Source organism: Mycosarcoma maydis, chromosome 14 (genome assembly GCF_000328475.2).
Source record: "Mycosarcoma maydis chromosome 14, whole genome shotgun sequence".
In the NCBI taxonomy this organism is placed as follows: domain Eukaryota; kingdom Fungi; phylum Basidiomycota; class Ustilaginomycetes; order Ustilaginales; genus Mycosarcoma; species Mycosarcoma maydis.
Genome location: NC_026491.1, coordinates 447,516 through 470,707, shown reverse-complemented (window position 1 = coordinate 470,707; position 23,192 = coordinate 447,516). Strand labels below are relative to the sequence as shown.

Below are 23,192 nucleotides of genomic sequence, written 5' to 3'. Positions count from 1 at the left end.
GGGAAGCCTGCGTATTGGTTTATCTGACGGGTCTTTCTATACCCGCGAGCTTTGCACTGGCGGTAAGGGTGGCGAGTCGCCTAAGTAGTAAGGATGAAGATGGATGATCAGCCAGAAACGAGTGATCCAGATTGCCTGCGAAAATATCGCACACCGCCTGTGGCAGCTCGCTCACAAACATTAAGAGCGCATATCCCCGTCGACTAGACCAGCTTTAACTTCCGAGCGACTGCTCCGAAGCTAGTAGAGGAATCCATTCCTGGTTGTGTGGCGCAACCGCTTGCTCTTCATTGTGTTTGTTGATTGTGTGTGATCACTGTATGTGTTCAATGTATGCGTGGCTTGACGTTGAGGATAGCTTCGAAAGACAAGCTAGCTTACGCGCAACGTATCGGAACTCTTCATGCAAAGTTGATCGAGCAAGGCTAGATGCTGAACACTCCGAAGGCTTGTCAATGTGATGTGCGCTTAGGCTGTTGATCATTGTCGCGCCGTATTTACGATTTCGAACAGCCGATCTGCGGGAAGCGCCAGAAGCGTAAGAGAGACGGATGAAATTTCAGCCCCGCTTCGACATAATCCCTGCAGCGGTTACTGCGGACGAACCAATGCGCTGGATCGAGCTCTATTTGAGATTGGACATGCCAGCCGTTGATGAGGAGAGATGAATGGAGTCATTCGATGCAAAACAGGTTCGCATTACGCTCACCGAGGTCTATTGTGGTCGCTTGCTATGATGCTGGAAACCCTGCTTGGCAGCTGTATGATTCAAGAATATTGTCCAAGATCAACGTACCGGCCGACGTGAAAACTCGATTCTTTCTAAAGAAAGGACTGAGCTGACGTCGCCGATCATCGTAGTCGATATTGAGTTATCGAGCCGATCTTCAGATATTCCAACTCTATCTGGTTGAAGACCCTGATCCTACTTTATTCCCGCAGAGGAGCTGACGGATGCTCGCACACGACGATGAAAGCATAGCGGAAACTTTTATCGAGGCCACCTGCCGTTCGAGTCTCATGCACGGAATGCAGTGTATGCAGTCTCGACGAACTCCCGTCGCAAAAAGCCAATGCTGCGGCCAAGCTCCGGCTAAGAAGTCGTAATGCAAAGTTGTAACAAACAAGCACTCCAAAGGGCTTAGCTTGAGACCAAACAAGGAGGACCCTGAATTTCCCTGAATAACGCCAACAAATAGTTAGCAAATTGCGCCCGTTGACAGAGAGACCTCGCTTTTAGGCATTCGACGCGAAGTTCAAACCCCGATACCAAGAGACGCTTTTTTTTGCAACCAAATTCAACAAACACCAAGCACAAGAAGTGTTCCAACGCATCTGAGTGGTGTTGCACCAAGGCTACCGTCCAGAACCGCTAGCGTCCACACCAACTCCGTAGCGTGTGAGACGAACCTGCGCGATGCACGCAAGTCTGGTTTGTGACATTGGTGAAATGAAAAACGTTCAAGTTCTCGCGTCCACGTGCTTTTTGGCTTGGGATGTGATAGACCCGCGCTTGCCGCCACCGCAACCCGTCGCGTATGCGCGTCTCTCCTCGACAGAATTGGGTGATGTTTTGCGTCATTCTGAGTCTAGACCACCATTTTGAGTCATGCAGCGAGAACATCATCTGCGTGAGCGAAGTTCTCAAGCGCCTTTTCGAACTTGCGGTGAACAATGTTACATTTGCGTTGCATGAGAATTTTGGAATCCTGAGCCCGAAGCTGGCACGCAATCGTGTTTGCTTCTGGTGGTCCGAGTAGTGTCACGATAGCGAGAAGGATCGAGAGGATGAACTTGCTACTATGCTATGCTATGCTATGCTATGCTATGCTATGCTATGCTATGCAATGCAGTGAGCAACTGTATGTAAGCCCGCGAGAAGAGAGAGACGCAGTCCGGCGCGTAGCAGAATTCGACTGCATGAGGCCAGGATTCAGTTTAACAAACAAACAACAAACAAACAGACCTCGATTCGGCACATCCAGTTCGTTATTCTTTCAATGCCAGGGATGGGTAGAGACATCCTAGACGCAACCAGCGGCCCTGCTTCCGCTCCGTTTTTCCTGCTGCACAGGCTATGCCAGTATGCAGAAGTAATAACTGGATTCAGTGTGATAATAGAAGGAACACCTCGATAATCACGAATTATCCACACCACTGCCTTCAGGTACCCGTCCTTCTTTTCTTGGCTTGGCTTGGCTTGGCTTGGCTTGCGCTTTTACTTCGATCTTCTCTCTCGGAGCATTCCGTCCGGAGCTACTGCATCGATTACGACGGGTAACCCCTGATAGGAAATTCCGGCCTTTGCCACCTGAGCATCGCCTATGTCTGTGTTCTAGGCTTTTCGACCGAGTATGGGCACGCATATTTCGTCGCGTCGTCGATGAGTTCTCATGTCATCTTATTCGTTCGAATTTCATTGCCTTTATTTTTCTTCAGGTTTGCGAGATGTATGATTTGGATTGGGTTTAGGCACGCGGGTAGAGTCTCATCGTGGACACACCCAACCACCTAGGAATGCGGTTTGGACATGACCAGCTTTAACTCGGATGGGTTTCTCGCCGATAGGAATGCCACAGAACGAGTGAGCAAGCGAGCTCGAACATCAGAGAAAACAGGGTTGGGCGGAAAAAGTCTGGTTTGGCACAACGCTCTACCATGAGCTTGCATAGGTAGACGGTGATGAACGTCAGTGATTCCGGCAAACCTCTACGCTGCTCGTCAGCGGGAGACGCCACCAAGGGATGATGCATACTCCAGGCTGTCTGCTGCCAGCCAGTGGGTCGCGGGGGGAGGGGGTAATCTAAGCACGACTGCATGTTATTTGGTCTGTGCTGTTGGTGGTCGGATCGGGACGGATGATCCGTATAGGTGTCTTTGGTTCAGCCTTGATGCACTGAACGAACGCTTGTCACCAGGAAGCCTCGCAAAACTACAGATCACACACTAAGCGTCGATATTGCAGCATTACTCGCTGGTACTTGCCGAAGCGGCCGAGAGATGCAGAGACAGAGGAAGGGCGTGCAGTCGAAACAAGGTGCATGCAGGATGCATTGGCAGTAATATGCACCATGTGAGATCTTCTCAATGCCACCCCCACGAAATCACAATGCCTTGTAAATTGAATCGCGAATTCAGTAGAGCATCGAGTAAGTCAGCGCTAGCGAGACAGGTCGCAGACAGCACAAGAATATTCATGGGTCAGTAAGAGCTCGGCTGTGACTTTATCGATCTCGCGTGCAGTCCAAGCGACAGGGTCGGCTACCAGCGTCCGCAACTCAGCTCGAAGCGAGCTGAGAGACAGAGGGCCAAGAATCACAGTCGTCCCGCACCACTAATAGTCACAGTTCCGAGTGTGACGAGCAAATTGACTTATTTGTTCATCGGCACAATATCATCCTTTGGTGCAATCCTCATTTTGGCCTCTGTTCTGTGTAGTCGTTTCTTTTGATAGCTAAGCAAGAAGTCCCGATCTTTTTTTCCCCCCCTTTTTTTCTTTTTTTTCTTGGTTCGCTTAGAAGGTCGACTCCAACATTCTCATCGTCTTTATGACCGACGGATTACTGTAGACAGCCATCCAACTTTCCTTTTTGGGTTGACCGCCCGAGATTTTCGTCATAGCACGCTAACGAGCTGACCAGAAAGCATCCACTTCACTGAGGCCAATTTCGATGATGGTAACTGAGCTGAAGTGACTCGCTAGTCTCGAGCTAATTTGGCTGTCCCTTGTTGTCTTTCAGAGCCGAGGCCAATCTCGCCACGTTGTGAGAGAAAGGGGAGGTTCAATTGGCTCCAGAGCAGGCCAAGGTGAGCCAACTAAGTCACACTGGCTTTGACTCGCTTCGACCTCTTTACGTGGTGCTCCATCATCGAAAAAAAAGCTCGCACCTAGGATGAAATCGGTGGCTGTTTCTTCCGCAAAACGTTGCCGAACTCGAGCGGTGCTCGATGGTCTTGCGACATGAACGACGAAACGAGAATCGGCCCTAAGCCCACGAACTGCCACCACAAACATCGGAAGAGTGCCAGACGCGAAAGTAAGCCTACTGTATCCCAGCATGCTAAGACCTGCGTGACCAGGGCGGGTCTAAGCTGGTCACGCAGGTCTAAGATGCGACAGCCACCAACACGCCGAAGCGGCTGGGTTCTAACCGAAAAAGCAAGGGGGAGTCGTTACAGGTTCAGTGCACTACTCAGTTAGGTACCAAGCGATTGGTTTGATTAAGTTAAGTTAGTGCAACCCCAGACTCCAAAGTTGTTATGCGAGATTATTGGGATTTGAACTTTTAGGGACACGCTGGCCGAATCTCAGCGTATCGCATGAAAACTCACACTGGCTGGCATACCTTTGAAATTCAACGTCATTTTCTGATGCTCGCGCTGTGCAGCTCTTGGCTTTTGCTGCGCTCTGCGCTCTTATGTCCCGAGATGTGCAGTTGCATTCATGATTCATTGATTGTATGCCCAACTCTCTCGTTTCTCTGCTCCGCCAACTTTCAGTCGCCATCGTATGGCCCGAGCCGAAGGAGCCGAAGCTCGTGAATGGGTGCAGCAGCCATGCAAAAAGATTCCCCTCTGTGAAGCTCAAATCAAGACGCAAAGCTATCTGCAGCAGGACTGTGTACTGCGAAGGCTGGCAGAGCGATTACCCGCATCTGCAAGCAACAGCACCGAATGCCCGAAATTCACGCCAGACACTATGCTTACCCCGCGGAGGCATAAGAGCACTCCCAAGCGCCTATGTGGGTGTAACATACGAGATCAACGAAAGCTCAAAGGGTTGCGCTGGAAAGGCGTAGGAACGATCCTCAGCAGTTACAGCCAGGGTCACTCTCGTGTCCGTTGCTGGTTTGCTGGTTTGCTGGCAGACCACACAGGCCTTTTGGCCGACTCACATCTGATGAGCGCACCAGACAGCAAAGGCTCGGCAAATTCGGTATGTGTTCCGAGCGTACCCGCACACCGCCGATAATTCGACTCACGAGTGCAAGTTGCGCGACTGTTACACATTACGCGTTAGCTCGACTAAACTAGGCTGTTAAGATGCCAGCGCATGGCGCTCCTGCATCGGGAGAACCGAGGCGAACCGGATCTAGCTGCTACCGACTACCGAACAGCGCTGCGCTCTAACTTCGGGTCTGTGCACATGGAGCCGGCTAGCTTAGTCGCATATCGATTTGTCTGGTCCCTACCGCCCTTTGATCCATTTATCGGTGCTTCGCAAACGACGAGCCAATCAAATGTTGTTCGACAGACGCTGTCGACCCTTGTACAGTATGTAGCGCTTAATGTTCCGCACAATATCGAATGGTTGCAACAAAGTCGCTGGCGGAGTTGGCAAAGGCATTCGATGTCCGAACTTACGACTAGCTCGAGCAGCGTTCTCTCTGCGCTGAACAACTCCCACAGAACCGGACAACGCTGCAAGGCGGCTGCGAGGGTCGTGGGTTACTTCTTCTCCTGCTTGCTTCTTGACCCCATGTAACAACTTATGCCAGTTCCGATTCCGGTACTTCCATATCCATCCCTGTAAGCCAAGGTGCGCCCAAGATAGACTCGTGTGGCTTGTAGCATCGCTTAGACTAGCTGACACCAGCTGACACCGGTGCCGGCGCCTGCGAGAGAAGAGTCTTCTTTCGCCTAGAAGGCTGAGCGAGTTGTCTAGCGTTCTTCGCAATTGGCCCGACGCTTTCGCAGTTCCGCAGGAACAGAGATACTGTAATCGTGTACAGACAACAAAGCCTAGCATGCTGGTGTTTTACGCATCGACTTCGACGTTCGCTTCCAAAGAAGCAAGAAGCCGAGCAGAACAGAAAACCTTGACAGCTTCACCCGCAGCGTTCTTAGGCGAAGCAGTACAGCACAATATTGTACTGTACTGTGCAGTAGAATTTTGGCCTTAGGGTATCTCGATTCGCCGTCCGCTTGCTCAAAGGCTTTGTTTAGCTGTGCGCTATGGCGACTCCTTGCACTTGAACGCCGAAGCTGTCAACGCTGCACGCTGCACCTTTACAATATTGAATCGTTCTTGCATTTTCAGCCCAGACAAATTGCTCGCAGCTGTCCTGGACATTCGTGATTGTTCTTGTTCTTGTTCTTGTTCATGTTCATGTTCTGTCTCTGTCTCTGGCTTTGGCTCTAGCTTGTTGCTTTAGTAGCTCGTCGATCCGTCGCAAGGTCCGCTTCGTCAATTGCGCTGTTGTCCGCGTCTGCACTTGTCCCAAGCCGCGCTCTGTTGCTTCCTTTGTTCCGAAGGCATGCTGCTCCTTGCACGCGCCTCGGTCTGGTTGGGCTTACTGTTGCCTGGCTGATTGTCTCTCTCTGTCTCCCTTGCGTATATGGTTGTCACATGGTCGCTTTTAGACGGGGTTTCCCCTTGCCTTTTCAGACGCCAATGCCTGATATGCCCCTTTCAGTCATGCAGGCAGGGCGCGAAAGCGATTTGATGCACAGTGCAACGCTCTCAAATTCTGGTGACTGCTGACGTGTTGTCAGCAACCAACAAGAAGCTCAGCGTGGCTCTACAACTTACTTCCTTTTGAAGCATCGATGACCGTCCGATAGGCTTTAGGCGTCAAGACTATGGAGCTATTCAGGATCTTGGCATCGCTGCTGCTGCTGCTGCTTGCGCTTGTGCGGCTAGTGCACACTGCTCGCGCTTTGTGCACGCTGGCAGCGGTTGGCATTGAGCATGGTCCAAGCCGGCATAGACTGAATGCGTGACTGACCGACTCTCGATGGGCAGCATGACGCAAAGAATGGGAATGGCCATGCATGACGGGGGCGATCTTTTTTGTGCAGTCCTCGAACCTTGGCTTCCACTACTCGGCGCCTGGGTAGGCCATCGCAGCGTTTGTCATGGGCAACGTTTCTCTGGCGTTACACGTCTGAGTAATTCGTGATTGAAATCTGCAAGACCTTCTGACACGCGGGCTAGCTCTTGGCTTGGTGCTTGTCACGACGCTGACCAGCCAACTGGCAGGATCACCTCAGTAGCGAGCCTGTGCGCAGCAACTGCAACGGGAATCGGAGAGAAATTCGATTTCGAACCTAAAACAAGAGACATCTCCACCGACCTCGTGCTGCGAGCCCCGTGCGCCCAATTCGCGCCCATCGCGCCACAGCCAGATTTGGCAATTGGTCTCCGCCTGTCACCTGTGCTTTTAGGGCGCTTTTCTTTGCACTACCCAAAAAAACAAAAAACTAGGAAAAATACGAAAAATAGGAAAAAAAAATGGGGATAGTGGTGCTTCTCTTGCAGCGCGGTCCACTGCTGCAACAACCCCCTTTTTTGGAGCATGCCTTTTCTTTTATCACAATCACGATTTCCTGCCCTTCTTTGACACACTCTCTCTTCGGTCTCTCGGATTTTGACTCGAAGATTTGAAACTCACGCTCCATTGGCGGCGTGAAATTTCCGAGTCTGCCAGAAGCGCCGTGGGTCTTCCCGTGCAGCCGCTTAGCCTCGTTTTGGTGCCCAGCAACCTGCTCTGATGAAATTCCGCTACAGTCCAATGCTGCAAGAGTTACCCATTGTTGTTTTTTCCCCTTTTCTGAACCAAGCTTTCTCGTCTCTCGTCTCTCGTCTCTCGGTCGCGCTAAGCTTGGGTTTAGGGATGAGATTTGTTCCAGATGGCTGGGAAGCTCGCCACTCATCCTACAATGCGTTTCGTTTTGTCGGCCTCTCCCCCTTGCACACGGTTGTTGCACACGGCTTCAGAGTCGGTCCTGCCCTTTTGGCCAGCTTGAATCGAACCAATCGAACCACAACGGGCTTCCTGGTTGCGCTTGTGAGCGTATCTTTGCCTAACGCTCGGGACCAGAGGCTCGGCTGGCGCTTCGTACTCTCTTCTTCGCTCAACTCCCTTTTAGCGTTGCCTCGCCACCCGTGATTGGAAATCTGGATTCGATCCTGTCGGCCCATGCTGCCCCGCCTCCGTATTGTACCTTCTCTCAGCCTAAGCCTGCCCTCTGATCACATACACCCGTTCGATTCTTTGTTCAATCCAATATGGGTGTAAGCGTTGGTGCATGCTTTCGTGTTGCTACTCTGGATTTCTGTACTCCATGAGATGGACCTCGTTTACAGCAATGCTGTTCCTCTGCTGTGGACAAGTCCGCTTTCCTGCACTTGTTCCCTCGCCTCGCCTCGTCCTGTCCTGCCTCTGCTTCCGCTTCTCTCCTCTGTCTATCTTCCTGCACTGCCGTCCTGCAAAGGGCTGTATTGACTGATCTGGTGTCGCAAAACCTTAAGCTTGCTGTGATCCTGCCAAATGGCGTTTGGCACCACTACCCTGTGTCGTACAACGCAAGACCATCCTTCCTTTCTGGGATTCCCAGGCTAACTCTCTCTGTCCTGCTGCTTGCCGCGCTGGTTGGTAATCTGGAAGCCTAGTAGCGGCTTGCTCGTTTCCAATATATCCTTCCACTCTTTCTTGTCGTTCCTATGACCATCGTCCACCTCTTGCACCCGCTCCTACTTTCCTCTCTGTGTTGCATACTCTCTCTCCGCTCCACCACCAAGCGACTCGGTCAACCCTATATCGTTTGGCTCGCTCAGCATCACATTCACTTGTTCTGCACCTGCCACGATCCACCTTTGTAGATAGTGACCTCGTGTGATCGCTTCTTTCAGCGTTCGTCCTCCCAGCTCCGCAACGTTTTGGCAACAACAGCACCAGCACCAGCACCAGCACCAGCACCAGCACCAGCACCAGCACCAGCACCAACAACAATAGCAGCATTCACTCGAACCTGTCTTTCTCTCCCATTCAACGTGCTCCCTACACTTTTAGTTCATCAAGAAGCGCATCGGAAGCCGCCCTTCTTCATTTTCCTAACCCTACCGGCAACCATCTGAAAAGCATATCTACCCCTGTTCCTTCCACCAACCTACATAGTCACACACCCACTCCACTTCATCCCTCCTTCTTTCTTGCAAATCCGCGCTCCCTCTCATTCCAACCTTCTACCTTCTTGACCTATCACACTTACAACTCGAGCTATTTGCATCGCCGTTATAAATGTTCACACCAGTCTCGTTCGCGTACTATCATTTCTGATCGCATCGGCAGTCCACCTCATATAGGTCTGCAAATCAACTCCTCTCGGTACGACTCTTGCACCATGGCTACCACCGTCGCTTCTACATACACTGCCGCTCACGGCTACCAACCCGACATGACGTCCGAGTCCAAGGCCTGTGCCTCGTCCAGAAAACCCTCGTCGTCAAGATCCGCTCAGCGATGCGAGCAGCAGGACCGATTCTATGGCTGCAGAGGTGAGTTGTGCTCGAGTTCTGCATACATAGGCACCAATCCAACACTATCTGACTGACGCATCCTGACTGACTCTGCCGCTCCCATCCTATGCTTGTCATTGGTCATTTACCGCCACAGAATCCGCCGAGCTTTGCGAACGGTTCATCCTCTATCTCTTTGCTTGCCCTCTCGACTCGACATCGGCTTCGGTATCTCTGCCAACAACGTCGAGTGGCACCCCAGCTCCACGTCTGTCCGAGTTCATTGCGTATGTGCTGTACAGGACTCGACTGCCCGAGGTCATCACCTTCCAGGCGCTATTCTTGCTGCTGCGTCTCAAGATTCGTTTTCCCGCTGCTCGTGGATCATCGGGTCACCGTCTCTTCATTTCTGCGCTCTTGATCGCTAGCAAGAGCAGTTGTGACGATATCTACTCGAACAAGAGCTGGGCCATCGTGGGTCAGGGTCTCTTCAGTTTGCGCGAGATCAACCAGATGGAGCGCGAGCTGTTCGGCTACCTCGGATACAAGGTTAACGTCTCGCCTGAAGATCTTGACATGTTCACCTACGAGCTTGTGCAGGATGTCGACGGAAGCCGCATCGACCTCGTCGTGCGCAAGATTCTCGAGCTCATGTCGCGTAGAAACAGCGTCGATGCAACATCGTCCGAAGTTCATCGCGAGCGATCCGAGAGCGTCTCGAGCGTCAAGTCGTCGGCACCACCCACGCCAGCGCTCGAGTCGTCGGGATTCTCATCGCCATCCATCGACTCGCATGCCGGTCCTCAGCGCATCTCTTCGGGACGACACTCGAGACAGTCGAGCTCCTCGCATTCGTTGAGCGCGCGTGCTGGCATCACTGGCCACATTGCTGCCTCCACCTCGACCGCTCCCATGGCCGCTAGCACTTCGATGCCCGCTTCAACTCCTATGTTCAAGAGCGCCAGCCACCGCCAAGAGAGGAGCGCCACCGCACCCAGCTTTATTCACCCCTTCGTCAACTCTGCTCGCGAAAGAGGCCGTCCTTACACGACGCCTGTCCACAGCATGCCTCTCTCATCGTCAACGTCGTCGTCGTCGTCGGCAGCAGCAGCAGCAGCAGCAGCGGCGGCGGCGGCGGCAGGGTACTACTCGAACTCGCCCGCAGCATCCGTTTCTTGTTCGTCAGTGTGTTCGTCCATGTCGTACGCTCACTCGATCGCCATGTCGGCGACGCCTTCTCCCTATGCTTCGCGTTCTATCATGAGCGGTCGCACTACGCCCGACACACCTATTTCGGACCTTGACTCGACGCAGTGGGAAGAGTCTTCGCGCTTCTATGGCGTCGATCCCAAGATTGAACTCAGCCCAACGGCGACTGTAGCATACAAGCTTGCTCATCAGCAGCCGGTGAACAGCTTCGGTCAGCATGCTTCGGCGGCGGATTCGTACCTGCAACCTTACAGCTGGAGGTCGTGATGCGCGCCTGAGCGTAATCATTGTCTTGTTCTCGTTCTCGCATATCTCTCTCGCGCAGCCACTGTGCTGCACTCAGCATCCGCATCGTCGTTTCCAATCTCAAAAAACAAACGCCAGTCTATTTCGGCCTCGACACGAGACGATCCGGTCCGGACTGTTCACAAACACTCTCTATTCTAGAACTCGCTTAGCATTTCCGACACAGTCGCATATCGTTGTCTCTTCTCTCCATCCAACCGCTTATCTTCTCCGTAGGACTCTCTTGGTTGTTCGCGAGAGTCGCTCTATATGCGAAACTTTTCTTTAGATACCCTAGTTCTAACTCTACAGACGCATCGAATTTCTTTTATTCAGCATTCAAGATATTCATTCACGATTGTTGGCATTGTTGTGTTCTACGTGCTTACTGCTAGAAGTGGAGTTCTGCGCGGGTGTGATGTTTTCAACTGAGATAGACGTGACGTTGGCCAAGCTGACCGGGAAGGTTAGGTGGGTTTGGCGAGCGCCCGGTTTCAGATCGGAGCTGTGGAGTCACGGGTGGAAATTCTTGAATTCACAATAATCGTGAATTGCGCGCGATGGATGGTCGAAGACGGGATGTAGGAAATCATTAATAATTGAAAGATGAAAGAAACAAATGGGTGTTGCCCGACACGAACACGAATTTCCGTGCCCGTGTTTCGTCGTGTTCGTTTCGGGTCTCGCTCTGTCGTTGACGACACCAGATGACGCCGCTGATTCACGATACGGCTGGGTGTCATTCTTTTCGCTCCTCTTCGGCCAAAACTTTCGAGATCGTCGGCTGTTGTTCGGAGCTCGCTTCTTCGAAACTTTTCAGGCCTGGCTTCGCTCTTCATGTGGCTGATAGTACCGCCTGTAGACTCAAAACCTGCTGTGCACCAGCTTACCTAGAGTTGTCGTATGCGATCATCCCCGCGCTGAGCTCCAAAAATACGAATCGAAAGCAAGGAGACACTGCAGCTCCTTGCGTTGCGAACACCCACACGTTATCTTACGTTGCGGTAGCCCCTTGCGCCTCTTTCCACGACAATCAAGATTCGTAGATTGCTGTCCAATTTCACGCTTGGCTGTTCACCGGTCACTTGCGCTCTACGGCGTGAATTACTGCAGCCAAAAGCATCTTTGGCGTTCGTGGCGTCTTGCTGTGACAACGAGATGGTTCAGTTGTCTAAAACCTTCTTTGTTAACTACAAGTTCAAAGCCCGCCCGATAGTTGCTTTTTTTAACTCCCGTCCCCAACCATTCACGATTCGTGATTACCATTTGCGCGATCAAACACTCTTTTGCAAGCTATAAATGCGTCATTCAATCGGGTGATGGTGCCAAGGATATTAGATCGGGAGATTTGACACGCTATCAGTCGTGAGTGTTGGTTTCATTCGTGATTCGCACTGTTTGACAAAGGGACCTTGTAGTTGCGAGTCTGGGAACTAATGAATTGCATCACGAATTACGAGGGTGAAACCCACGGCTCCTTTGTTGTTCGTGATGAGGAATCCTTGCCCTTTGTTCCCTACTCTCAGCATAGACGGCAAAGAAATTCCCTTTGTCCGCCTTTGCCTGGTGGCACAGTGAACAAAGCTATGATGACTTGCATCTATTCTCACGCGAACCGGTTCAGAGAGAAGCACAAAGGAACAGTAGGACAAACGGAACAGCAGCGTAGGTTCCGCCTGCAGTGTCTGATGCGGCTGGCTGCTTGATAACAACGTGTATCCATTGATGATTGTGGAGCTGTGGCTTGGAAGATAGTCCGCCAATTCTGTAAGGCATTCGCTATGGTCTTGTCAGCGGGTGTGCTCTCGATATCTTGACCGGATCCTTGCCACTCACCGAATGACGAAGCTCCTTTGCCTTTTGAGAGCTCATCGAATGCACCAACGTCGCTCTAGTGTTCCCTTTCAGCTGTATCTTTCATCATCATCTTGCCTTTACCACATCAGACTTGGTTGGCACGTCTGGCGTTACTGATCCAGCTGGTGACGGAAGCAAAGCCAACACCATGGCCTCAGACAAGGTCAAAGCATGCAAGCGTCCATCGATATCCACATCGTCATCATCCAAACGCACCAAGCCATCCATCCGGCTTCTCTTCAGCTTCCTCACACCACAAGATGCCGTTCTTTTCCTTGTACCTGCTCTTCTCTTGTCCATCGTCGTCGGCGCATTGCCAACAGTCATGTCCAAAGTCATCGGTAAAGCCTTTGACGAATTCACCGCCTACAACCCCGCGTCTTTGCCACCCTCCTCCATCCTGCCCTCGGTGCACCACGATTTCCTCGGCAAGATCCTCACCAGCGTCTACGCGCTTCTCGCGCTATCAGCAGTGACGCTGGTCATCAGCACCGTGTGCGTCTCGGTATGGATCTGCTTGGGCGAGCGCACCGCTTCTCGAGTACGTCGTTCCTTGTTCGCCAGTGTCATGTCCAAGAAGATGGCGTGGTACGACACGGGTCTCGGGCTGACCTCGGAACAAGACGGAGTGGAAATCTCGCCCGCTGGTCTCATGACAAAGACTGCTAGGGAGTGCGATGATCTGCGCGTAGCTGTATCGAGAGAGCTTGGAAACGTGGTTCAGCATCTGACCACCGCGATAGCGAGTCTGGTGCTGGCGCTGTATACGTGCTGGATCTTGACATTGGTGATTTTGGCTTCGATTCCCGTAGTGCTCATCCTCACCATTGTAACCGAGATCGCTGCTGCGCCTTGGATGCAGCGCGAACGAGTCAGCACTTCGCACGCAACGTCGATGGTCGAACGCGCAGTCGAGGCGATCAACACGGTCAAAGCGTTCAACGCGCAAACCAAGGAATCCAATCGATTTCAGGCAGAATTGAGGCAAGGCTGCACGTCTTACAGACGAACGCTGCTTTGGTGGGCGCTCAGATACGGCGCTACAGGTGGAATGGTGTTTGCCACGTTTGTTCAAGGGTTCTGGTTCGGAAGCCATCTGGTCAGCAAGGGTAAGATCACTCCAGGACAGGTCATGACAGTCTTCATGTCGAGCTTGTTAGTGTCATCGACGCTCAACGAGATTGTTCAGGCTCTGTCGTACCTCGACAAGGGTAAGCTTGGCGCTGCCAACCTGATCAATCTCATCGAGTCTACTGACACCGCGCTAAGCCAAGACCGAGGCGGCGTCGAGCCATGCTCGCATAACACAGCATCGAAGCGTTCCTCAGCATACACGGAAGATAAGACATCCGCTCACACGCGCATCCACGACTCTCGCACGAGTCTCGCCGTCTCGGTCGCTCCAACAACATCGATGGTCGATATACTAGAGTACAACCCTCGCCTCGCCAAAGCGGTTCCCATGCCAATCGAAGCTATCCCTTCCACTCCATCACCCGGCATCCTGAGCCCAGACAAATTCACCCACCGTGCCTCTCCTTTCCATTCCGCCACCAGACCTGCCAGACGTGGCGGTGTACAAGGGTTACGCCGCATCATACCGTCTTACTGTCAAGGCGAGATTCACTTCCGTAACGTCAGTTTCAGCTACCCGTCTCGTCCCGACACGTCTGCCCTCGACCGCGTCGATCTGTACTTTGCACCTGCAGAAATGACGTACGTTGTTGGCGGCAGCGGAAGCGGCAAGAGCACTATTGCTCAGCTGCTGCTACGTCTGTACGAGCCGACAACAGGTACAATTCAGATCGACGACCAGACCATCGAATTCCTCGATCCGCACTGGTGTCATCAACACATCGGAGCTGTTAGCCAGGACGCAATCATTTTCGACATGAGCGTTCACGACAACGTGGCGCTCGGTCTTGTCGGCAAGCTCGATACTCAAGTAGCCGCAGATACAGGCGTGCCTCAAGTGGAAAGGGAAGCGATCGAGTCGGCGTGTCGTCTAGCACTGTTACACGAATTCGTGCGCGATCTACCAGATGGATACGAGACCATGTTGGGTGCAAAAGCGACAGCGTTGTCCGGAGGACAGAAGCAGAGACTTGCCATTGCAAGGGCGAGATTGCGCGATCCATCCATCTTGATCCTCGACGAAGCCACGTCGGCTCTCGACCCTACAACACGACACCTCGTATACGAAGCAATCAAGACTTGGCGTAGAGGTAAGACGACAATCGTCATCACTCACGACCTTTCGCAGATCGATCGTGAAGATTTCCTCTACCTACTCGAGAACGGGCGTGTGGTGCAGCAAGGGTACAGAAGCGATCTCGAGGACAAGCAAGGCTTGTTCAGGACTATGTCGCTCCAGCAGAGTCGTCAACAAGACCAAGCGCGACAAGCGCCAACCGAGCAAGTTGAGCATCCGCACGCACAAGGCATCAGCATGATGGCGACACTCGATGAGTCATCCACCCAGCCACCGAGAAGAAAGTATCTCTCAAAGCTAGGCTGGGAGCGCGAATCGCGCATCCTATCGGAACATCTCTCGTTGCTCTTTTCTCCAAAGCTCGACGGAGCTCCGTCGCATCTCAAGCCATTGAAGCTGGCCGAGAGACAGGCGATGAATAGCTACTTTGAGCAAGCTGAAACACTCAAAGCTTTCGGATCGAGCGCTAGCAATCGACGTGCACGCACCGCTACTGTTGAACGCAAGAAATGGGAGGCCGGTGCGTTGGCCAACGTATCAACTCCATCGACACACCTCAAAACTGTCTTGGACGCCCCGGACAATACGGATACGGAGGGCTTGTCGAATAAGGCACCGACAATGCGGCAAGTGTGGGGCATCCTTTGGCGAACCATCCCGAGCCAAGCACTTCTCATCATCGGTATCTTACTCTGTATCATTTCCGGAACCCTGACTCCGGTATTCTCGTACCTTCTGGCTCAGTTGCTCTCCACAATGGGTCGACCCAACCAAGACAGCGCGGTGCTCAAATGGAGCCTTCTCGTCCTGCTAGTCGCGCTCCTTGAGGGGATTTTCGCCTTCACGCGATTCCTGCTGATGGAGCTGCTTGCTGACGAATGGATCTATCGTCTGCGCTCGTCCTCGTACGGCAACGTTGTCTCGCAAGACCGAACGTTCTTCGACCGTCGTTCCAACTCGGCCGCGCGAATCTGCCAGAGCATCATCAAGGATGCCGAAGACGCACGCAACTTGGTTGGTCAGATCATCGGCCAACTCGCGCTCATCACGTCCATGATCAGCCTCGGAATCATTTGGGCTCTTGTGGTCGGCTGGAAACTTACTCTGGCCGGTGTAGCTTTCGGGCCCGTCTTTCTCGTAGCTACGCTCGTCCAGTCGAGGGTGGTCGCGTTCTACGAAGCGCGCAACAAGCTCAAGAGAGAAGCGGTCTCGGAACGCTTCCACGCCATGGTGCTGCACATGCGTGCAATCCGATCGATGGGTCTCGAAACCGTTTTCGATCGTGCGTATCAGTTGACGGTAGAGGACGCCCAACGAAGCGGTATGCGCTCGTCGGTGTTTTCAGGTTTCGGTCATGGATTGAGCGATGCACTGACATACATGGCCGAAGCTCTCATCTTTTACGTCGGATCAAGATTGATGATTTCAGGCGAGTACGATTTTCAAAGGATGATGCAGGTGTTTAACCTGATCATCTTTGCGGTGACATTTGCGGCTCAGATGTTGACGTTCCTGCCAGGGTTCAGCAAGAGCGTCAAGGCGCTGGCTGATCTGGATCGGCTCTTGAAGCTGACCGGCGCAGGAGTGAGTGGTACGGAAGCCAAGGGAGACTTGACCAGCCATGTGCGAGGTGGGATCGAGTTTCGAGATGTCGAATTTGCCTATGATGGTAGGGCCGACGTGAAGGTGCTCGATGGCGTGCAATTCGCGATTTCTGCAGGCGAATGCGTGGCGATCGTCGGAGTGTCTGGATGTGGTAAGAGCACGGTAGCCGCTTTACTACAGAAGCTGTACGAACCCGACTCTGGTTCGATCCTGGTGGACGGTGTGCCGATTTGTCAGCTCTCGACACCTTGGCTTCGCGAACACATAAGTGTCGTCGGCCAGAATGCCAGCCTGTTTGATCTCTCGATTGCGGAAAACATTGCGTACGGCGTCAACTCTACGACGGACGATCAAGCACCACGGCGCTTGAGCCAAGCTTTGATGGACCAAGTCGAGCAGTCCGCGCGCGCAGCCAACGCGCATTCGTTCATCAGCTGTCTACCCTCGGCCTACTCGACGAGCGTCGGCGGTGGCTCGAGCTGCAAACTCTCGGGTGGTCAAGCGCAGCGTCTTGCCATAGCGCGTGCACTCATGCGCACCCGTGCCAAGATCCTGATCCTCGACGAATGCACTTCGGCCCTCGACGTAGCGAATCAGCGCGTGATCGTCGAAACCTTGCTCTCGCCCAACGCCGAGCTGAAAAAGAGGCGCATGACGACGCTCGTCATCACGCACAACGTGGATATGATGAGCAAGTGCGACAGAATCCTCGTTCTCAAGCACGGCAAAGTGGTGGAACACGGTCGATGGGATGACTTGGTGGCCATGCCCCGTGGCTACTTTGCTTCGCTCACCCGAGGTGGTGAATGGACTGGTTAGCATCACATGTCAGCTTGGTCTATACGCAAAGCCAATGACCGTCAAGTGCTCTCTCTCTCTCTCGCTCGCATGCACTGGATCCGTTTGTTTGGTTGGTTTCGCTTTGCAATGTATTTTGATGATTTGCTCTGTCTCTTTCTCTCTTGGATTGACAAATGACGCTGCGGGCAATGGGGGAAAAAGCTGGGGGTATCGCAGCCAATTGGTAGTTGAGAATTGATCGAGTGCTTAGTCATCGTCCTCCTCAGGATCACGAGTGGTTTGGCTGGATGCAGACCTGGTTCGTGGATCGAAGTTGGCACCTTCTACACGCCTCTGGAGAGTTCTGTTGACCTTGCGCTCGATTTTATCGGCCTCGTCGAGCTTCTTGGCTCTGACCTTCAAACCATCCTCTCCTGCCTTGGAGAGAACACCGATGATCAATTCGACGCTGCGGATCGAGTCGTCGTTGGCTGGGATCGGGTATGTGACGCACCTGGGATCGACGTCCGAGTCGGTGATGGCGATAGTGGGGATGTTGGCCTGTGTAGCCTCTCGGATGGCAAACGAGTTTTCGATGGGATTGAGAACAATGACGAGGTCAGGCTGAAGTGTTTGCGAGGCAAGTCGGTTGGTGTTTGCGGTACCAGTGGGATCGAGGTCGTGCAAAGATTTGAGGATAGCCGAAGCGAGCAGTTTGGGAGCATTGGTGATGACACCAGGCATCCATCGCTCGGCAGTGACGTGGAAACCGTTACCAGCAAGACGCTTTGTAGCCGCGAGCACAGCTGCCTGCTGACCGGGGCGAGTGCCAACAAACAGAATCACACCATCGCGCTCGGCGACGGCTTTAACCACCGAAGCAGCTCGGCGCAGAGCGGGCAGCGTAGCGCGCTCGAGGTCGAAAATGGCCACACCATGACGCTGACCGTAGATGTAAGGCTGGTTCGCAGCTTTGAGTGATGACAGAGAGTGACCGACCTGCGCGGTAGACGCGACGAGGTGGCTGAGGGTGAGCTTGTGCGCATCCACAGGGTTCAGTCGAAGCTTGTGCGGTCTGAACGAAGTAGCGCGCGTCTGTGTGCTGCCGAGGTCGGAGAGTTGGTTCATGACGGTGCGCCTGAGTCGACGTGTTTCGGATGCATCCTCGGTAGTGGTTTGGGTTTGGGTTGGAGTTGCTTGTGAATGCACCGCTGTTGCTGCATCCATATCAGCTGCAACAGGAACCGAGGGCTGAAGAACCTCGCTCGAGAGACTGCGAGCACGGACGGTGGAACAAGGTAGAGCAGCTCTCGAGTAAACGGAGCTCCTCGACAAGCTGCCGAGGGTTGTCCTGGATGTGCTGGCAATGGGGCTGGCCATGGTCGATGAGCAAGCAAGCTAATATGAAAGTGCCTATGGTGGCTAAGGTGAGGTACCAAGTGATCACATCTCAGAGCACACAAAAGCCGAGTGAGCTGTGTGACGCTGACGACTTTTTCAGCTCGTGACCGTTTCGTGTTTGTGTTTCTTCCTAATCTGAGCTGTCGACTCGGAACCGGCCAGCGACGAATCAGCCCTTTTCTTGTCGCACGAAACAAGCCAACCATGGTTTCTGAACGGTCTGGTCCAATCACGAATGTCAGTGCCGCAGCTAATCATTTCTGACTACGATTTCGGTGGCAGCTTTAAACATCGACTTGAATTTCAGCTGAAGGATTGAATACAAAATGTGCCAACTTGAAATGAAAGAGTCAGCACAGCGCGAAATTTCCGAACCGCCAATTCAGGATTTCCGCTTCTTCTGAAAATTTTCTCGGCCTGTAGCCAACCAAGTATTATAGAATATTAATCGTGCTGAACTTGAACAAATCAATTCACGATTCTTTGTGGCGCAGCGTGGAAAAAGGTTAGGAGCTCACTCTCAGCTGCTGCAACAACCACAAGAAAATAGAACAAGAAAATTCAAATCGTGGCAAAGCAACTAACTCGACTAACCTAGCTGCAACAACCAGCTCGCGCCCCTGGACGCTGACGCCCGCCACAAGAAGAAGAAGAAGAAGAAGAAGAAGAAGAAGAAAAGAAGAAAAAGCAAAAGAGAAAGAGAAAGAGAAAAAAAAAACTTGCCAATCTGGCTGGCCCATTCAACCCAACCAAAGTGTCAGTCTGTTGAGCAGAGAGACAGGGAACACTGACGGGCTTAGGCTTTGCGGTCAAGAGTCTCGACAAGTTGCAAACAAATTTGCAGTCTGATCGCTTTGAACAGCGCTCAAACTCGTCTCGCACGCTCAAGAGCCAACCAAGGCCAACAAAGTGACCAAGAGCCAAGGTTTTTTGGCAGTATCTTGTCGCCATCCTTTCTCCTTCTTCCATCACCCCATCCCTCCCCCTCATCACCCCCAGAACAAACTTCGTCATCATGTCCAGCGAGGTTCCTGCTACCCCCGTCGACGACACCGTCTACCAGGGCGCCATCGGTATTGGTACGTAGTCAGCCATCATCCAGCACATTGCATTGCATTGCACGCCTCACCCAACTCTGCGCTTACACTTTGAAGCACAGCCAGTGTCCAAGGACGACCGGTCTCGTCATGTTCCTCCAAGCAGGCAACACGCTGCCGTCGTCTTGGCGTCTTGCACTGCTTAGCATTCAACTCCCAAGTCGACCTCGTACTGACTGACCTTTCGTCCAACTTTCTGGGCTGTTTTGTTCTCCAATAGACCTTGGTACCACCTACTCTTGTGTCGGTTGGTGGGTCAATGAGCGTGTCGAAATCATTGCCAACGACCAGGGTAACCGCACCACCCCCTCGTACGTCGCTTTCACCGAGAGCGAACGTCTCATTGGTGATGCCGCCAAGAACCAGGCTGCCATGAACCCCAAGCAGACCGTCTTCGACGCCAAGCGTCTCATCGGTCGCCGATACGATGACCCTGACGTCAAGAAGGACATGCAGCACTGGCCCTTCACCGTCATTGACAAGGACGGCTCCCCCTTCATCGAGGTCAACTACCTCGGCGAGACCAAGCAGTTCTCCCCCCAGGAGATTTCCTCCATGGTCCTCACCAAGATGAAGGAGATCGCCGAGGCCAAGATTGGCAAGGAGGTCAAGAAGGCCGTCATCACCGTCCCCGCTTACTTCAACGACTCGCAGCGTCTCGCCACCAAGGATGCTGGTACGTATTGTTTTCCATTGCTGAATATCACCTCGACATGTGCTGCTGCCTCTGCTGCTACTGGTATTAGATTGCAAAGGAAACAAGGGAAGAACAACGGAGGGATACTTCAGCAAGTCGACGCAGACACACGATTGCGCAGCGATGATACAAATTTATTCCATGCTAATTCCGAGGCTCTCCAGCGTTGCGGAAGCAAAAATACTTTACTAAGAACGGCTAGCTGAGCGCATTTCGTCATCAGCAATTCATGTCGTCCAGTCCGGCACATGCGACATGGACAGTTGACAAATTGGCAGTCCAGTTGAAAACGAAGCATCAAGGCCATCAGCAGCAGCAGTTAGGCGGAAACCATGTTGAGAGTCACCTAAATTGGGAGCTTTCCGTCACTGACCCAGTCTTTCATTCTTGCTCTGCATAACTTTTCACGCTTGCCAGGTTCCATCGCTGGTCTCGATGTCCTCCGTATCATCAACGAGCCCACCGCTGCCGCCATCGCCTACGGTCTCGACTCCAAGTCGTCGACTGAGAAGAACGTCCTCATCTACGATCTCGGTGGAGGAACTTTCGATGTTTCGCTCCTCAACATCACCGGTGGTGTTTTCGCCGTCAAGGCCACCGCTGGTGACACCCACCTTGGTGGTGAGGACTTCGATAACGCCCTTCTTGACCACTTCAAGAAGGAGTTCGAGCGCAAGAACAAGCTCGACATCTCGGGTGACGCCCGTGCTGTTCGCCGTCTCCGTTCAGCCTGTGAGCGTGCTAAGCGCACCTTGTCGTCGGTCACCCAGACCACCGTCGAGGTTGACTCGCTCTTCCAGGGTGTCGACTTCCAGGCCAACATCACCCGTGCGCGATTCGAGGAGATCAACGCCGCCGCCTTCAAGGGTACCATTGAGCCCGTCGCCAAGGTGCTCAAGGACTCCAAGATCCCCGCCGACAAGGTCGACGACATTGTGCTTGTCGGTGGTTCCACCCGTATCCCCAAGATCCAGTCGCTCATCTCCGAGTTCTTCGGTGGCCGCCAGCTCAACAAGTCGATTAACCCCGACGAGGCTGTCGCCTACGGTGCCGCTGTCCAGGCCGCCGTGCTCACCAACCAGACCAGCGACAAGACCGCCGACCTCCTCCTTCTTGATGTCGCTCCTCTTTCGCTCGGTGTTGCCATGCAGGGTGACGTGTTCGGTGTTGTCGTTCCGCGTAACACCCCGATCCCATGCAACAAGACGCGTGTCTTCACCACCGTTGAGGACAACCAGACTCAGGTCACCTTCCCCGTTTACGAGGGTGAGCGAACTCAGTGCAAGGACAACCGTCTCCTTGGTGAGTTCGAGCTGACTGGTATTCCCCCTCAGCCCCGTGGTCAGGCCGAGCTCCTGACCACCTTTGAGATTGACGCCAACGGTCTGCTCAAGGTCTCCGCTCAGGAGAAGATCACTGGTCGCAAGGCCAACATCACCATTACCAACTCGGTGGGTCGCCTCAGCTCCAACGAGATCGAGCAGATGATCAAGGACGCCGAGACCTTCTCCAAGGCTGACAAGGACTTCACTGCCAAGCACGATGCCAAGAACGACCTCGAGGCATACGTCCACTCGGTCGAGGAGACCATCTCGAGCCCCGCCGCCAACCTCAAGCGCCCCGCCAAGATCCAGATTGAGCAGGAGCTTACCAAGGCTCTTGAGCTTCTTGAGGTGCAGGACGCTTCGGCTGACGAGTACCGCCGTGCTTCGCTCCGCCTCAAGCGCTCCATGCAGAAGGCTTTCGGTGGTCGTTAAAGAACAAGCATCCGCTTGCTTTTGTCTCTATTGGTCGTTGATGCATGTCATCCATCTCGCGCCTCGTTTGGCTCGTTTGGGGAACCACCGAGTGCACACTCCAAAAAAAAAAATTCAAAAGGAACTCGAGGATCGTCTGAGTTCCCAAGCTCTTCTTGGGTCTGTTGGTCGATCTGTGCTCATAAGATTCCCACATCCTCCATCCGACTTGATGTACGCATATTCTACTTTTCCCTGCAATATCTTTCCCGTTCGATTTTTCGCCGGATTGGCATATATACGTGTGTGGTTTATGACTATGACGTAGATGAGTGCGACGCGAGTATTCGTGATTGATGCGATGCTGCATGTCTAACCGCCGGAATGGGATTGGCCTTGTTTCTGGAAACCGAGTTGGGCAAGGCGCGGACCACAGAGTAAGGCAGGAACAGCAAGGGCAAGCGCAAGCATGGATGTCCATGGCAAGAGGGAGCGAAAGCATCGAGGACTGGAGCCAGCCAGTACATGGTAGTGGGCGTGGCGTGGTGTGGCGTGGGAACGTGGTTAGGGCTTGAGGCACGAGTGTCGCGACCGAGCGAGGATGACCAAGCCGAATGCAGACCAGAACGAAACGTGATCTGGCGAGAACACGCACATGCTGGCCGAATCGCATCACGCTCGCGTGTGCAAATGTGAATGCGAATGCAAACGCGATTGTCAAAGCATGCCACACCAGGATCCACTCGGTCTCGGCGAAACACAAACGCCAAGTCGTGAGTCGTGAGTGTCCTGTAGGTTGATTTCGGGATTCGCCCGATGCGATTCTGCAACGAGAACGGGACAGAGTAACGTGCACCAACAACATCAGCGATAGAAAGTCGACGAAAAAATTTTGGTCTGAAAAACAAATGCAAAATCCATCGTCATGCCTAGTATCGAGCGCAAAAGGAGCCCACGCCTTGTATGCTCTGCGTTGAGCCCTGCAGTGAAAGAGATCACATGATCGCGCAGCCGCTTAAATCTACCTCTGCAGTGACCGTCTCGTGACATGTGACCGAGTCAGATCTGCACC

At 53.1% G+C, this 23,192-nt stretch overlaps 5 protein-coding genes across 5 annotated transcripts; 4 read left to right on the top strand and 1 right to left on the bottom strand.

The window, feature by feature from the left end:
- Positions 1 to 4,510: 4,510 nt before the first annotated feature.
- On the top strand, positions 4,511 to 5,485 carry UMAG_10530 (uncharacterized protein; the record flags this gene model as incomplete). Its single annotated transcript, XM_011392868.1, has 2 exons — positions 4,511 to 4,936; positions 5,051 to 5,485. 2 exons carry the CDS (start codon positions 4,511 to 4,513, stop codon positions 5,483 to 5,485), a joined length of 861 nt encoding a protein of 286 aa, XP_011391170.1.
- A 3,641-nt stretch (positions 5,486 to 9,126) lies between these two features.
- UMAG_10529 (uncharacterized protein) lies at positions 9,127 to 10,717 on the top strand (the record flags this gene model as incomplete). Its single annotated transcript, XM_011392867.1, has 2 exons — positions 9,127 to 9,280; positions 9,399 to 10,717. 2 exons carry the CDS (start codon positions 9,127 to 9,129, stop codon positions 10,715 to 10,717), a joined length of 1,473 nt encoding a protein of 490 aa, XP_011391169.1.
- Positions 10,718 to 12,740: 2,023 nt separating this feature from the next.
- UMAG_10528 (uncharacterized protein) lies at positions 12,741 to 17,228 on the top strand (the record flags this gene model as incomplete). Its single annotated transcript, XM_011392866.1, has 1 exon — positions 12,741 to 17,228. One exon carries the CDS (start codon positions 12,741 to 12,743, stop codon positions 17,226 to 17,228), a length of 4,488 nt encoding a protein of 1,495 aa, XP_011391168.1.
- Positions 17,229 to 17,456: 228 nt separating this feature from the next.
- UMAG_10527 (mitochondrial 37S ribosomal protein uS2m) lies at positions 17,457 to 18,569 on the bottom strand (the record flags this gene model as incomplete). Its single annotated transcript, XM_011392865.1, has 1 exon — positions 17,457 to 18,569. The coding sequence occupies one exon, from the start codon at positions 18,567 to 18,569 to the stop codon at positions 17,457 to 17,459; it is 1,113 nt and encodes a 370-aa protein (XP_011391167.1).
- Positions 18,570 to 19,605: 1,036 nt separating this feature from the next.
- Positions 19,606 to 22,141, top strand: UMAG_10526 (putative Hsp70 family ATPase SSB2; the record flags this gene model as incomplete). The annotated part of the gene is made up of 3 exons (XM_011392864.1): positions 19,606 to 19,669; positions 19,908 to 20,363; positions 20,802 to 22,141. The coding sequence occupies 3 exons, from the start codon at positions 19,606 to 19,608 to the stop codon at positions 22,139 to 22,141; spliced, it is 1,860 nt and encodes a 619-aa protein (XP_011391166.1).
- Between the last annotated feature and the right edge of the window lie 1,051 nt (positions 22,142 to 23,192).